This window comes from Drosophila melanogaster, chromosome 2R, assembly GCF_000001215.4.
Source record: "Drosophila melanogaster chromosome 2R".
NCBI lineage: Eukaryota > Metazoa > Arthropoda > Insecta > Diptera > Drosophilidae > Drosophila > Drosophila melanogaster.
In genome coordinates, this window is record NT_033778.4 from 7,343,312 (window position 1) to 7,356,934 (window position 13,623).

General features: G+C 47.2%; 1 protein-coding gene and 1 non-coding gene across 76 annotated transcripts in view; one reads left to right on the top strand and one right to left on the bottom strand.

The window, feature by feature from the left end:
- Dscam1 (Down syndrome cell adhesion molecule 1) overlaps positions 1-13,623 on the bottom strand; it is a 63,976-nt gene that overhangs the window by 25,388 nt on the left and 24,965 nt on the right. For 20 of the 75 annotated variants that reach the window (NM_001273835.1, NM_001043034.1, NM_001043025.1 and 17 more), the window contains 2 exon segments: positions 4,820-5,664; positions 4,538-4,699 (listed from right to left, as the gene is read on the bottom strand). In NM_001273835.1, coding sequence (NP_001260764.1) covers positions 4,538-4,699; positions 4,820-5,664 — 1,007 coding nt within the window. 75 annotated transcript variants of the gene reach the window in all.
- Positions 34-384, top strand: asRNA:CR44071 (antisense RNA:CR44071). Its single transcript, NR_073851.1, has one exon.

A 13,623-nucleotide genomic window follows, 5' to 3' on the forward strand; every position in this document is an offset into this window, starting at 1 on the left:
GGAAATCTATGGGTAGTAACCGTTGACTTTCAACTCAGCACTGTAGCTGCTCTCGCCCGCCTGATTGCGAGCCAGACAGGTGTAGACCCCACGGTGCTCGGCGGCTATGTAGTCGATATTCAGGGTGCTCGACTTGCTGGACATTCGACCGATCACCACGTCTAGGTCACCACTGTTCAGGGTGTGATTGTTGAGAACCCACGTAATATTGATGGGCAGATCCCCCTTGATCACCGTGCACTGAATGCCCATGGTTTCGCCTGAGTTGGAAGCCTCGTCGCCGAAGTCAAAGGGTCGAATTTGTGGAGGCACTGGACCATAAATGGCAGGATAGGAGTAGGGGAGAGGAGGGGGTAGAAGAAATAAAGATATAACTTAAGTCCCATATCCTTGTTCAGATATTAACCATTGACCATCAGTTCAGCACTCTGCTCAGAAGTCCCCGCCGCATTGGTGGCTATACACTTGAACAGTCCCCGATGTTGGCCATTGATGGCGTCGATGCTCAAGGAACTCAGTTTGGGGGACATTTTGATGATTCGTATACCGACGTGCTCGTTCGTTATCGGCTGTCCATTGAGAGTCCAGTGGAGCTGTAGAGGTGTGTCGCCCTTGAAGACCATACATTGGACCGCGGTACTGTCTCCGTAGTTGGAGGGTTCCTCACCAAAAACAAAGGGCATAACCTGAGGGGGCACTGCATGCGAATGGGCAAAGAGAACGCGGTCGTATTTTATCTACCAAAATGACAAAACAGCTCCTCAGAATATTTTTTCTTAAAGTATTGTAGCTTGTCTTAATAATCATATTACACCTAATTTTTCTGATTTATATGACATTCAGCACAAATATCATATGAATGCGACTGCTCCAACACCAAACACCTCAAGCAATACTAAGTGAAAACAACATAGACAGTAAGCGTGCTCTTATTTCTCCTTATTCAATATTTCTTGTGGGGACAAACCATTAACTTGTAATTCAGCTACATATTCACTGGTCCCAGCCGGATTTGTGGCTATGCACTTGTAGACACCGCGATGAAAAGCATTTAGAGAATCAATGTTTAACAGACTCGTGCGCTTATTCAGACGCACCAGGGTAAACCCATTTTCGCCGTTTACGATTGGAGCAGAGTTGAGGGACCAGCGAATCTCCAGGGGCAGATCTCCCTTGGGCACCACACAGTTGGCACTGGCAATATCGCCGACATCGGCGGCGGATTCACCGAAACTAAAGGGCAAAACCTGGGGCGGCACTTAAATGGACAGGAAATAAGTGGTAAATTAAAACTCAAATAAATAATTTAAAATAGAAAAACGTTTAACTATGAGTATGATTTGCATAATGACCATTCACGTGCAATTCAGCGCTGTATTCAGCGCTGCCCGCCTTGTTGGAGGCAATACATCGGTACAGTCCGCGATGTCTGGCCTCGAGAGAGTCGATGCTCAAGGAGCTGGTACGTGGATTAAGGCGCGACAGGGAAAATCCATGTTCACCGGTGATGATGGGTGCTGAATTCAGGGTCCAGCGGATCTCCATTGGCAGATCGCCCTTGGGAACCATGCAAAAGCCACCCGCCATTTCACCAGTATTGGCCGCTTCAGAACCAAAGTCAAACGCTTGGATTTGGGGAGGAACTTTAGAAGTGGAGATGAGGTGGAGAGAATCAAAAGTAAAGTAAGTAAAATATGAAATCAAATACAAAACTTAAAGCACTACAAATAGTGATAAGGTCAAACAAACCGTTGACATCTAGTGTGGAAACGTATTCAGCATATCCCGCTGAATTGTTAGCTATACATTTGTAGCTACCCCGATGGACAGCTTCCAAGGAGTCAACATTCAGCGAACTGGTTCGCTTATTCAGCCGCACTAACGTGAATCCCATTTCACCGTTTACAATGAGAGCCGAGTTTAGTGTCCAATAGATATCTAGTGGCAAGTCACCTTTGGGAACCACGCAGTTGACACTAGCCACTTCTCCGCGATTTAGGGGCTCATCACCGAAGGAAAAGGGGCTAATCTGTGGTGCAACTATGAAGGGAAATCCATTTAAAGCTCGAGACATATACAAAGCTCTTAGCCACCAAATAAACCAGGATCGTGTTAGTAGGAAGCAACTTTACAGGCGGATATAAAGAGAGATCCAAAAGGGAGTTTCACCAACCATTGACTTGCAGGTCAGCGGAGTAAATCGCTTCACCCGCCTGATTCTGAGCCACGCAGCTATAGGAGCCGCGATGCTTGGCCTCCAGTGCATCCACACTCAGGTAGGTGGTACGTTGATTCAACTGCATTACTGTGAATCCATTCACACCTGTTGCCACAGGCTCACCATTCAAGGTCCAGTGGATTCTCAAGGGCAGGTCCCCCTTGAGGACAACACAAGTGATGCTCAAAACATCGCCCATATTAAAGACTTCGCTGCCGAAACTGAAGGGCAGGACATGGGGAGGTACTAAAGATTTCGAAAGGTGTAAATAAAATTAAAGTAAATAAAATTATGATAAGCAAATAATAATAAAGGAGCTTAGAGTGAGGTCCCTGGGTCCATGTACCGTTGACTTTCAGCTCCGATGTTGTGAAACTTGACCCTGCCTTATTTTCGGCTATGCACTTGAAGACCCCACGATGATCCTGTTCCACGGCGGCTATGTTCAAAACACTTGTCTTGGGAGACAGTTTCAGTATGGTAATTCCCTCCTCGCCGTTGATGATGGGTCGGGAATTCAGCGTCCACTTGATGGTAATTGGGACATCGCCCTTCTGGACCATGCACTGCACTCCGGCATTCTCGCCCGTGTTCACAGGATCATCGCCGAAGGAGAACGGCGCTATCGACGGTGGAACTGAATGGCATTGGAGGGAACGAATGGAGTGAGGGTAAAGAAAGGGTCATAACGAAAATGTAAGAAACAAAAGCAAATCTTAAGAGATCAACAGGGATTAACCATTGACAGCTAGGATGGCGGACTGTCTGGTCTCGCCCGCACTGTTGGTGGCCACACAGGAGTAGTTCCCAGCATGTCGAGCCCTGACGGATTCGATGCTCAGAACGCTGATGCGTTGACTATTTCGGGTGACTATCAGACCATCGTTGGTGTAAATACGACCGCCGTTCTTGGTCCAGGCTATGTCGACGGGAAGATCCCCCCGGTTTACGGTACAATAGGCGGACACCATGTCCAGTTCGTTGATCACATCCTCGCCGAAGTCGAAGGGCATTATTTGGGGCAGGACTGGTTGAGCCGGGATGGGAAGGCAAAAAGCAAAAGATGGCAAGGAAAACTTAAGAAATTGACACCGTATCTGCTGGACAATAACCATTCACTGCTAGCATGGCGGACTGAGTTATGGCCCCCGCGTTGTTGGTCGCCACGCAGGAGTAATTCCCCGCATGTCGCGCTCGCACGGATTCAATGCTCAGGACACTCAGGCGCTGGCTGTTCCTGGTCACAATTAGACCATCGTTGGTGTAGACCCGACCGCCGTTCTTCGTCCAGTAGATGTCCACGGGCAGATCGCCCTTGTTGACCGTACAGGAGGCCGAGACCATATCCAGCTCGTTGATGCTCTCCTCGCCAAAGTCAAAGGGCACGACCTGGGGTAAGACTGGGATGGGGTTGGGTTAACAGAAGAGAACCAAGGGAAAATCAAAAACGATCATGTGGCTATTCGATGCTATTAACCATTGACGGCCAGGACTGCCCATTGCCGAGTTTCGCCTGCATTATTGGTGGCCACGCAGGAGTAGTTCCCGGCATGTCGCGCCCTGGCGGACTCAATGCTCAGGACACTCATGCGGGTACTGGTCTTGGTCACCACAATACCATCGTTGGTGTAGACTCGGCCGCCGTTCTTCGTCCATGCCACATCGATGGGCAGGTCGCCCTTGTTGACCGTACAGGAGGCGGAGACCATGTCCAACTCGTTGACGGTCTCCTCGCCAAAATCGAAGGGCACGATCTGGGGCAGAACTGCGGAGGAGGGCGAGGATGCGAGTAGGGTCAAGAAAACAGAACTCAAAAACCAAGGAACTAATCAATCTACGAATCGAAGAAGGCCTAAGCGAACCGTTAACGCGCAGCTCTGCCGTGTGGTAGATGACCCCGGCCGCATTCCTGGCCACACACGTGTAGTTCGCCCGATGGCGAGCATGCACGGACTCTATGCTCAGCATGCTGATGCGCTGCGTCGTCTTTGTGATTAGAATGCCATCGTTGGACATCAGGCGTCCCACTCCCGTCGTGGGATCCGGAGCCGTTGTCCAGTACAGCTCCAGGGGAGTGTCGCCCTTGTTCACTGTGCACGTGGCCGAGACCATGTCATTCATGTTGATGGTTTCCTCACCGAAATCAAAGGGTACGACCTGCGGTGGAACTGAGCGAGAGGTTTGGGTATTCGATTGAGAGAAGCACGATGGACGACCAACGATGAGGCTGAAAAGTTAAGACCCACCCAAGAAAATAGGATCGACCAGAGCATTCCCAGATTCTGGGGAACTCTGGGAATAGTATAATTTTTAACTTACCCATGACTTGCACTTCCAGAGATCCTCGAGCAGAGTATCCTTCCTGATTCTTGGCAACGCAAGTGTAGGTCGCTTGGTCTGAGTTCCGTTCCACATTCTCGATAATCAGCGTTCCGTTGGGGAAGACCTTCTGTTTGCGGTTGATGGGCAGGGCACGGTTATCTAACGAAAGAATTAAGTTTTTATGAGCAAAAGTGAAGAAAATGAATGTTCCCTGTTGATTCAAATAGTTACTAGAAAGATAATATCTCTCTTTCAAATTTCATTAAATTCTCCACCCACCTCGCTCCCAGACAATCGAATCGATGGGGTATCCAGCTACAGGACATGTGACAATCAGGGTTTCTCCAGCAACAATTGCCTTCTTCTCCATTTGCCGGATGTAGGGCAGTCCATATACATTCAACTTGGCCGAGTGTTCGGCCACGCCCACTTTGCTCTTGGCTATGCACTTGTAGAGACCGCCATCGTTGGCGTGGACCGAGGTTATGTTCAGATAGGAAACCACATCTCCGTTGACCGTCACATACTGTCCGACCTGATAGCGATCGTTGTTGGCGATTTTCTTGCCGTCGAGTTCCCAGGAAATTTCGGGCGTGGGGTTTCCGCCGGCGACGCACTTGAGGAATACACTTGGTCCGGGTTCCATGGTCTCTTCCTGGAAGGCCTGTCGGATGACGGGGGGATCGAAACGGCCTCCGAGCTTCAGCTCAGCACTCGCCTCCGCCGATTCCTGGTCGTTTCTTACGAAGCACTGGTACATGCCCTTGTCCTCCTTCTTCACGGATTCGATGCGCAGCACGGGTTCGCTGTGTCCGATAGCCTTGCCGTCCTTCATCCAGCTAACGGTCTTGATGGGATTTCCAGTGTACTGGCAAGTGAATACGGCGGGGCGTCCGAAGTCAACTGTCTGTGTGGGAGGATCGATCTTAGCGGATAGGGGGGCAGTGACGGTAAGCACAGTCTCAACGCTTTCGCCTCCCACGGAATTGTTCACCACGCACAGGTATTTTCCGGAGTCCTCGACTACTGCGTCCTTAATAATGAGAGTACCAGAGACCTGCTTCACACGGTCATTTAGCACCACAGCTTGTTTACGGGTTGTTCCTTCGATGAACTTGTACCATCTGGAACGAGAACGTGTTGTTAGTAGGGAACTCCGAGGTTAAGGATTGGCATCGGGATCAAGTGGGCACAGAGTGAGTCAGTCTATTTTGTGAAGAGCATTCATGTAAAGACGAACTACTTACCTTTCCAAGGCTTGGTGAGACGGATCTTACTTACCTGCGTAAGTAATATATTTTACATTTAATCTGCTCATTCTGTGCACCACTTTTGGGGATTTGGGAGAACCTATCCTCGGCCTAGTAATGGGGGACCCTATGATCTACGTATAAACCGGTACATGGATTCCCTGTCCAATTAAACTTCAAAGGCACTTCTCTGGGATCAGTGATTTTAACAGTGGAGTTTTCAAAGGCAACTCAGCCTTCTCTAATATGACTCCTTAGAAGAAAACCCGCTTTCTATACTACGATCTGTACCTAAACACTGGATGCGGATACGCTTGTCCCTGGCAAAGAATAGAGAAACTGTGGCCCAGCTTCCTGGTTTGTTCCTGCAGACGATCGCCCGATATTGTGGGAGCTACACTACCAATGGGTTCTGAAATCAAAGCAAAATTCTGTAAGATCCCTATTTGAAATGCTATTTGCTGCCTGAATGTTGGCTCTGATAAATAGCTTTCATTACCTAAATGCGGGTGTGGGAAACGATTGTCCCAAGCACAATATGGCCAAGTCAGTTGCCGCTGACTTGGTAATTTCCTGCAGCCGGCCACCTGATATTTTGGGAGATACACTACCCATCTGAAAATGATCAGCACTTACGTAAAGATGGCCCCTCTGTCTAATTGGATATGCCCGAATGTTGGACTAACCTGATAATGGGTACTGGAAAAGCCTGCGCCTGGCACAAAAGGGCGAAACTAGTGGATATCTCTTTGACAAATGTGAAACTCTTGGACTCGCCAGAAAACGTGGGTGCTTTGGCGCCAACTGGCTCTACAAAAGTAATAACAATATGCTTCTTATGGGACTTATTGATGTTGTAGTCTTAAGTCTACTTATTGGCTACCTTATCAATGGCACTGGATACGCCTGCGCCTGGCAGAGTAACGCGAAACTCTGACCAAAGTGGCGCACAAATGTATAGCTTTTCATATCGGAAGCAAAAGTTGGTCCCTTAGCACTAACGGGTTCTAGTAAACAAGAAAGAAAAGCCTTCTAAGCTGCCTGAACTGCAATTACCGTGTATAGGGAACTGGAAAAGCCTGAGCCTGGCAAAGTAGCACAATATCACTCGAACTCGAGCCGAGTAGACTGGAAATCTTTGAAGCCGTAGCAAAGGTTGGAGCCTTGGAGCCCACGGGCTCTGAAAGTTCGAATAAATTTGGAAACTTAAGATTGTTTTGAGGGTCGCTTAATTAACTGCTTGAATAGGTTTGGGTTTAGGTCATGTAGTACCTCATAGCGGGAACTGGATAGGCCTGAGCCTGACAAAGTAAAGCGAAACTCTGACCCACTGGGCGAATATAGGAAAATACAATTGAGTCCGTTGAAAATGTGGGAGCCCTGGCGCCAATGGGTTCTGAAAACAATGACTTGGAACTTTAGTTCAAGGGATTTGTATATGGGAAAACTGCCTGATGCTAAATAGTTATAATATCTAACCTCATAATGGGAACTGGATATGCCTGAGCCTGACAAAGTAGAGCAAAGCTCTGACCCACAGACCGTGTATAGGAAAACGAGTTGGAATCGGTGGAAAAGGTGGGAGCTCTTGCCCCGATGGGCTCTGCAAATAATATTAACCAATTTAAAAGTGACTAATCTCTATGAAAACTGCCTGATTACGACGGGATCAAGGCTAACCTCATTATGGGCAGTGGAAAAGCCTGCGCCTGGCAAAGCATCGCAAAACTCTGATCAACAACGCGGGCATAGGAGAAGGAGTTGTAATCGGAGGAGAAGGAAGGTGCTCTGGCACCAATGGGCTCTGCAATGTTTTTAAAGAGGATTAACCTAGAAGCCTGTTTGCTGAAACTTGCCTAATGATGGGAACGGGGAACGCCTGAGCCTGGCACAAAAGAGCAAAGCTGGCCTTAATCGACCGCTCGAAGATACTGCCCTTGGAGTCACTCGAAAAGGTCGGAGCTTTCGCCCCAACGGGCTCTATAATAGATAAATGTAATATGTCTTTGGCATTAATTTCTATTTGAACCCTAACAGAACCAGTTGAACAGCGTTGGATTGAATTGAATTACTTAAATATTGGTACAGGATAGGATTGGGCTTCGCAAGTTAGGGCCAATTCGCTTTTTTTGGGCGACTGTATGGTGAATGTTGAAGCTACACTGGGGAAACTGGGCGCCTTAAATCCCACAGGCTCTAAAGAGTTGAAATACATTTATTAAGGCAGGAAAATGCACTTAAATGAAAACTGACTGAAAATTGGGTTTATCAACAGCTCGACCCATTTTAACATAAAGAAGTGGAGTATATTTGAATATCAAATCTAACATTCCCGTATCATAAATATTCTATATAATACCTATAAATGGGCACCGGAAATGCTTGGGCCTGGCAAAGCATTGCAAAGATCGAATGAATCGGGACATTCTGCTGGAAGGCAAGTACTCCTGTGGGCACAGCTGGAGCCTTGGAACCAATGGGTTCTGCAAAGTTACACGTACAATTTTAACTCTAAAGACCACAATTCACATCTAACTGCTCTGAGTGCTGAAATTTCGGGCCTGACTTACTTTCTTCAACCAAAAAATTGTATATACCTAAAAACTGGCACCGGAAATGCCTGAGCCTGGCAAAGCATGGCAAAAGTGGAGAGCAGTGGAACCTGTTGTTGAAAGACCATCACGCCTGTTGGAACCGACGGAGCCTTGGAACCAATAGGTTCTGGGAAATTTTAATAAGTTGGCATTCTGATTAAGTTGTGTTCCAAAAATCATACCACTAGTAACTTACTAACTGCCTGAATGTGGGGCTTACCTAATGATGGGCACTGGAAAGGCTTGGGCCTGGCACAGCAGGGCAAAAGCCGTGCCCTTTGACTTTTGCACCTCGATGAGCTTGTACTCAAGGGAAAAGGTTGGGGCCTTGGCGCCAACGGGCTCTGTGAATTAAGTCACCCATTAATTAAGCTAAACGCAAACAATAAACTGACTGAATGTGCTTGGGGGTCGACGAAAGTCATCAAATACTTTCCATTTAATGCAAAGCAACAAACTTTCACTTAGGCAGTGGACGTGACCCCACGAGGTCGTGAACCTGACTTAGCAACTAAGTGCAAGGAAAGAAGATGGCGATAACTAATGCATATTTCCTTTCGGTCAAAGTTAAGGCCATGGACATGCGCAGAATCACGGCCTCGAACACAAACAGCTGAGCGCGCAACAAGTGGAGGTCACCAGCGCTCACTCCGCCCCCTTCTCAATGTCATTCGACCTTAAGAAAGTGGCACAGAGCAACGGTTGTTGACCCACAAACGTGCGTTCATTCATAAACCGGTGTGCGAGCGAGACACATGCAATCCACACCAGTCTGGGAGGGGTAATTGTTTGGGAAATTTCTGTGGATGCCAAGCATGCGCAGTGGAACAGTGCTCACTCACACCAGTGCACAACGAAAAAGTGGAAAGTGGAAAGGGGAAGCACCCACACATGCACAGCCATGTGCACCGCGACTCTCCCTCTCTTTCCAGCGCTCTCTGTTTATGGTTTGTTTACGTAGCTTACTTTTCTGCGTATGAGAGTGTGGGGAAGTGCGCCTATTTTGTTTATGGTTTGCTTTGGTTTGCTTTGCGCGCGCATTTTTATGAATGGACCCTCCGCCCCCTCGAACTACCAGCTCCCCACCCAGTGTTCACCCACACAAAGCAACAACAAATCTGAGGGCAGCAGTTCACACTCCTCATGCATAATTAATGTCACGTTGGAACGCTCAAAATAAGAGAGCCGAAAGAATCTGCTAACCTGCTAATGGGCACCGGATATGCCTGAGCGGGACAAAGGAGCACTATATCCATGTCGCGGTGCCTTTCGATCCCAGACCACTTGGTGTCCACCGCGAGCACGGGCGCCTTGGCCGAGATGGGCTCTGTGGGATGATGGCAGTATTAGAATCTATCGCGGACATTGCACGAATGTATGGGATAGGAAGTAAGCTTGCTATAAGGGATCTTTCTACGTGGTATTTGGTAAGCGCAATAAAACAAGTATTACTATAAAATTAAGCTCAATGGGGCAAACAAGAATCTTACTCCGTAGATAAGTAAATTCCTTAAAAACATCACAGGCGTAGTTTTTGAGCTCGGCTTACCGAAAACTAGGAGCCGGAAAGCCCTGAGCGGGGCAAAGTAACGATATTGTGTGCGCCACCATCAGTTCCAGCGGTTTTTGAACCAGGGCTGGAGTTCTGGGAGCACTGCTCGAAATAGGCTCTGTGAAGAGATTATGGTGAAGTATTTCTTATGGATCGATATCCCAGCCTGATGTTGGTCTAAGGGCTGAACAGTACCCTATTTATTTGTTACTTCATCTCTGAGGGGGAATCTAGAAACGGTTGAGCTCATATTTTAATTATTTTTGTGTTCTTCTTTTTCATTCAAATACAAATAGATATAACTGTTATTAATCGAACCTAAAGGCGGGAACTGGAAATCCCTGCGCGGGACAGAACAAAGCCAGATTGGTGGACAGCATTCGTTCGATCCAAGAGCGCTTTATGTCATTGGAGAGCAGAGTGGGAGCTTTACCGCCGACGGGTTCTACATACGTACATATGTATATGGATTTAACTTGTTATAGTTTTATAGTGTTTCTATGTAAAAGGAAATCGAAAACCAAGCCTGATGTTGGTTCAAGGCCCCTACAGAATCTGTAGAACCCACCTAAAACTAGGAGCTGGATAGCCTTGGGCGGGACAAAGTATTGCGGTGGACGCCATGGACTCCACAATATTGGGCTTATAGGTCAGAGCATTGATTTTGGGCGGACTACTGCTAACGGGCTCTACGAAAGGCAAAAGTTACAAAGTTACAAAAGTTAAGGAGAGTAAGTGCCGCGAACTGTCTGAATGTGGGAATCATAAGAAGCAAAAAATGTATTTTCCTATTTTGGAAGAAAACCGACCTAAAACTTGGCGCAGGATAGCCTTGAGCTGGGCACAATATTGAGAGATCGGTGTGACCAGGAACTATCATAGGTCGAGATTGGAGAGGTGGCACCTTGGGAGCAGTGCTGGAAACCGGCTCTGCAAAAAGATTTCAATTTGCGACTATAGAAGGCTCTAACAACTCCATACAACTGCCTGAATATTGACACTGATTCCCAATCTTTCCGCTTTGATTACCTAAACACAGGCACCGGGTAGCCTTGCGCCGGACATAGAAGCGCCATGGTCGAGGAACCTGAATATGTCTTCATGTCGAACTTCGCCAGAGATACCACTTTGGGTACAGCACTGCTTATAGGTTCTAAAAAGGTTAATAACACCATTTTACCAAAGGAAAACTATTGTTTATTGAAAACTCCCCGAATGTTGGACCTCACCTAAAAGCTGGCACGGGAAAACCCTGCGCAGGACACATTATAGAAACGATTTCACCCAGCCGTACGTATTCTATGTTGGTTTTCTGAATGAGAGCCACTCTGGGAGCAGCACCACTAATAGGTTCTGAAACATAAATCATAATATTCCATAACGATTCACTCCAAGACAGCCATAACTTAAAACTCCCTGAATGTCTGAGCAGAATCACCTGAAGAATGGTACCGGATATGCCTGGGCTGGACATAGCAGGGTCCCACTTCCTGCTAAGGATATATCGACATTCCGGGTCTTGTCACCGGAAGTGAGTCGTGGACCCACACTTCCCACAGGCTCTATAAAACAGAGGGTATACAACACTAGAACTAAGTAAACCGGAAAACTGCCTAAAATGCGTAGGGATTTACCTAAAGAAGGGTACTGGATAGGCTTGACCAGGGCAAAAGAGGGTGAAGGTGGAACCAATTCGAGCCTCTGCATTTTTCAGACGATTTTCTACGCTGATCTTAGGCGCAACACTGCCCACAGGTTCTAAAAGAGATTGCCCATTTAGTAAAACATTTGAGAATTTAAAAGTCAGTTTGAAGTCTGCCTGAACGAACTTGGGATTACCTAAACGATGGTACCGGATACGATTGAGCTGGACAAAAGAGGGTCAGGGTGGACTTGGATGGGGCACCAGCATCTCTGAGGCGTTCGCCCACACTAATTTTGGGACCTACACTGCCAACGGGCTCTGAAAGATAATGAATATTGAAAGTGCCAGCTAACCGAAGTCTAGTGAAAACTGCCTGAGTGGAAATGGATGGGGCTCACCTGAATGCAGGAACCGGATAGGATTGGGCGGGACAAAATATGCTCAAGTCGCCGTGCTTGGGAACCTCGGCGTCCTTGCGACGCTCACCCACACTGATCTTGGGCTGCACACTACCCACAGGCTCTGGAAGCAATGGAAGTGGGGATGAGAACCGAAAACCCGTGCTGAGATTGAAAACTGCCCAAGGAACTCGACACAATTGGAAGCCACCTGTCATTCAACTAAGTTTTGCAGCGGAAGGGGTGATTGTGACACTGAATGGGTTAAATCGGGTGGCAGATTTGGACACAAAGCTAATTAGAGTTTGAAACCAATGAGGCTTGAGGACCGAGACCGAGCTTTTCTTGTAATTGGAAAACTTTGGGCATGCCGCACAATTTGTCATTATATGTACCTATAGAAGGGCACGGGGTAGGCCTGAGCAGGACAGAAGATGGCTATTGTCCTGTCCTGGCGGATGCTGTCGTGACTGAAACCGTCCTTTTTATTGACACGTGGTGCCACGCTGCCCACGGGCTCTACAAATTTAAGATGAGATTTATGATGGGAATGAACTGCCTCGACTGCCTGGAAAGTATTGGATGTAAAGAGCTCTCGACAATGACCAACCTATAAACGGGCACTGGAAAGGACTGTGCCGGACATCGAAGGGCCACCATTCCGCCAATGGCAATACGATCGTGACTGAACTCATCGTTTTTATTCACTTTTGGCGCCACACTTCCAACGGGCTCTGGAAACAGTGCCGAATTACGTAAGACCATCATAGACCATGAAAACTACATGAATAAGGCAACCAGGGCACTCGACATTACCTATAAACCGGAACCGGAAAGGCCTGAGCTGGACATTGTATGGAAATTGTCTTCGAGCTCTTTATACGGTCGTGATTGAACTCATCCTTGCGATTTACTCGGGGAGCAACACTACCAATGGGTTCTGTGGGAGGTTTTATCTTAGTTTTGATTCAAAAAATCTGCCAGAATGGTTTCACGTACTGGACAATTTAAATCTTAAGTGTTTACCTAAAAGCTGGGATTGGATACGATTGAGCTGGGCACAGCAAGGCCAAGGAGCTATTGGATTTGGCCACAAAGATGCCCACTTTATCTTTAATTTCAACCTTGGGTCCCACACTGCCAACGGGCTCTGAAATTATATTCTTATATTGCTTCTAAACATTCTATGTAAATGGAAAACCCGATCTGTAGGATTGTACTCAACAATGTTTTTACCTAAACGCTGGCATTGGATAACCTTGAGCCTTGCAGAGTAAATTCAATGAGTTATTTGCTTGTCTGATATTCACACCAAACTTATCCTGCATATCAACTTTGGGTGCCACACTACCAACAGGTTCTGTAAGAAAGGTATATCGGAGGTATAGATACAACTAATGATCCCAATCTCATGAAAACCGTGGCCTGTGGACTGTACTCAGCAATGTGATTACCTAAATGCCGGCATAGGAAATCCTTGCGCCTTACAGAACAAGTTCAAAGATCTATTCGAGCTCCTGATGGTGAAGTCCATCTTATCGTGCATATCAACCTTGGGTGCAACACTGCCCACGGGTTCTGAAAGGTTCAGTAAGAACTGCATGTATTGTACTATAGCACACCTATCAGCTAAAGGAAACTTTG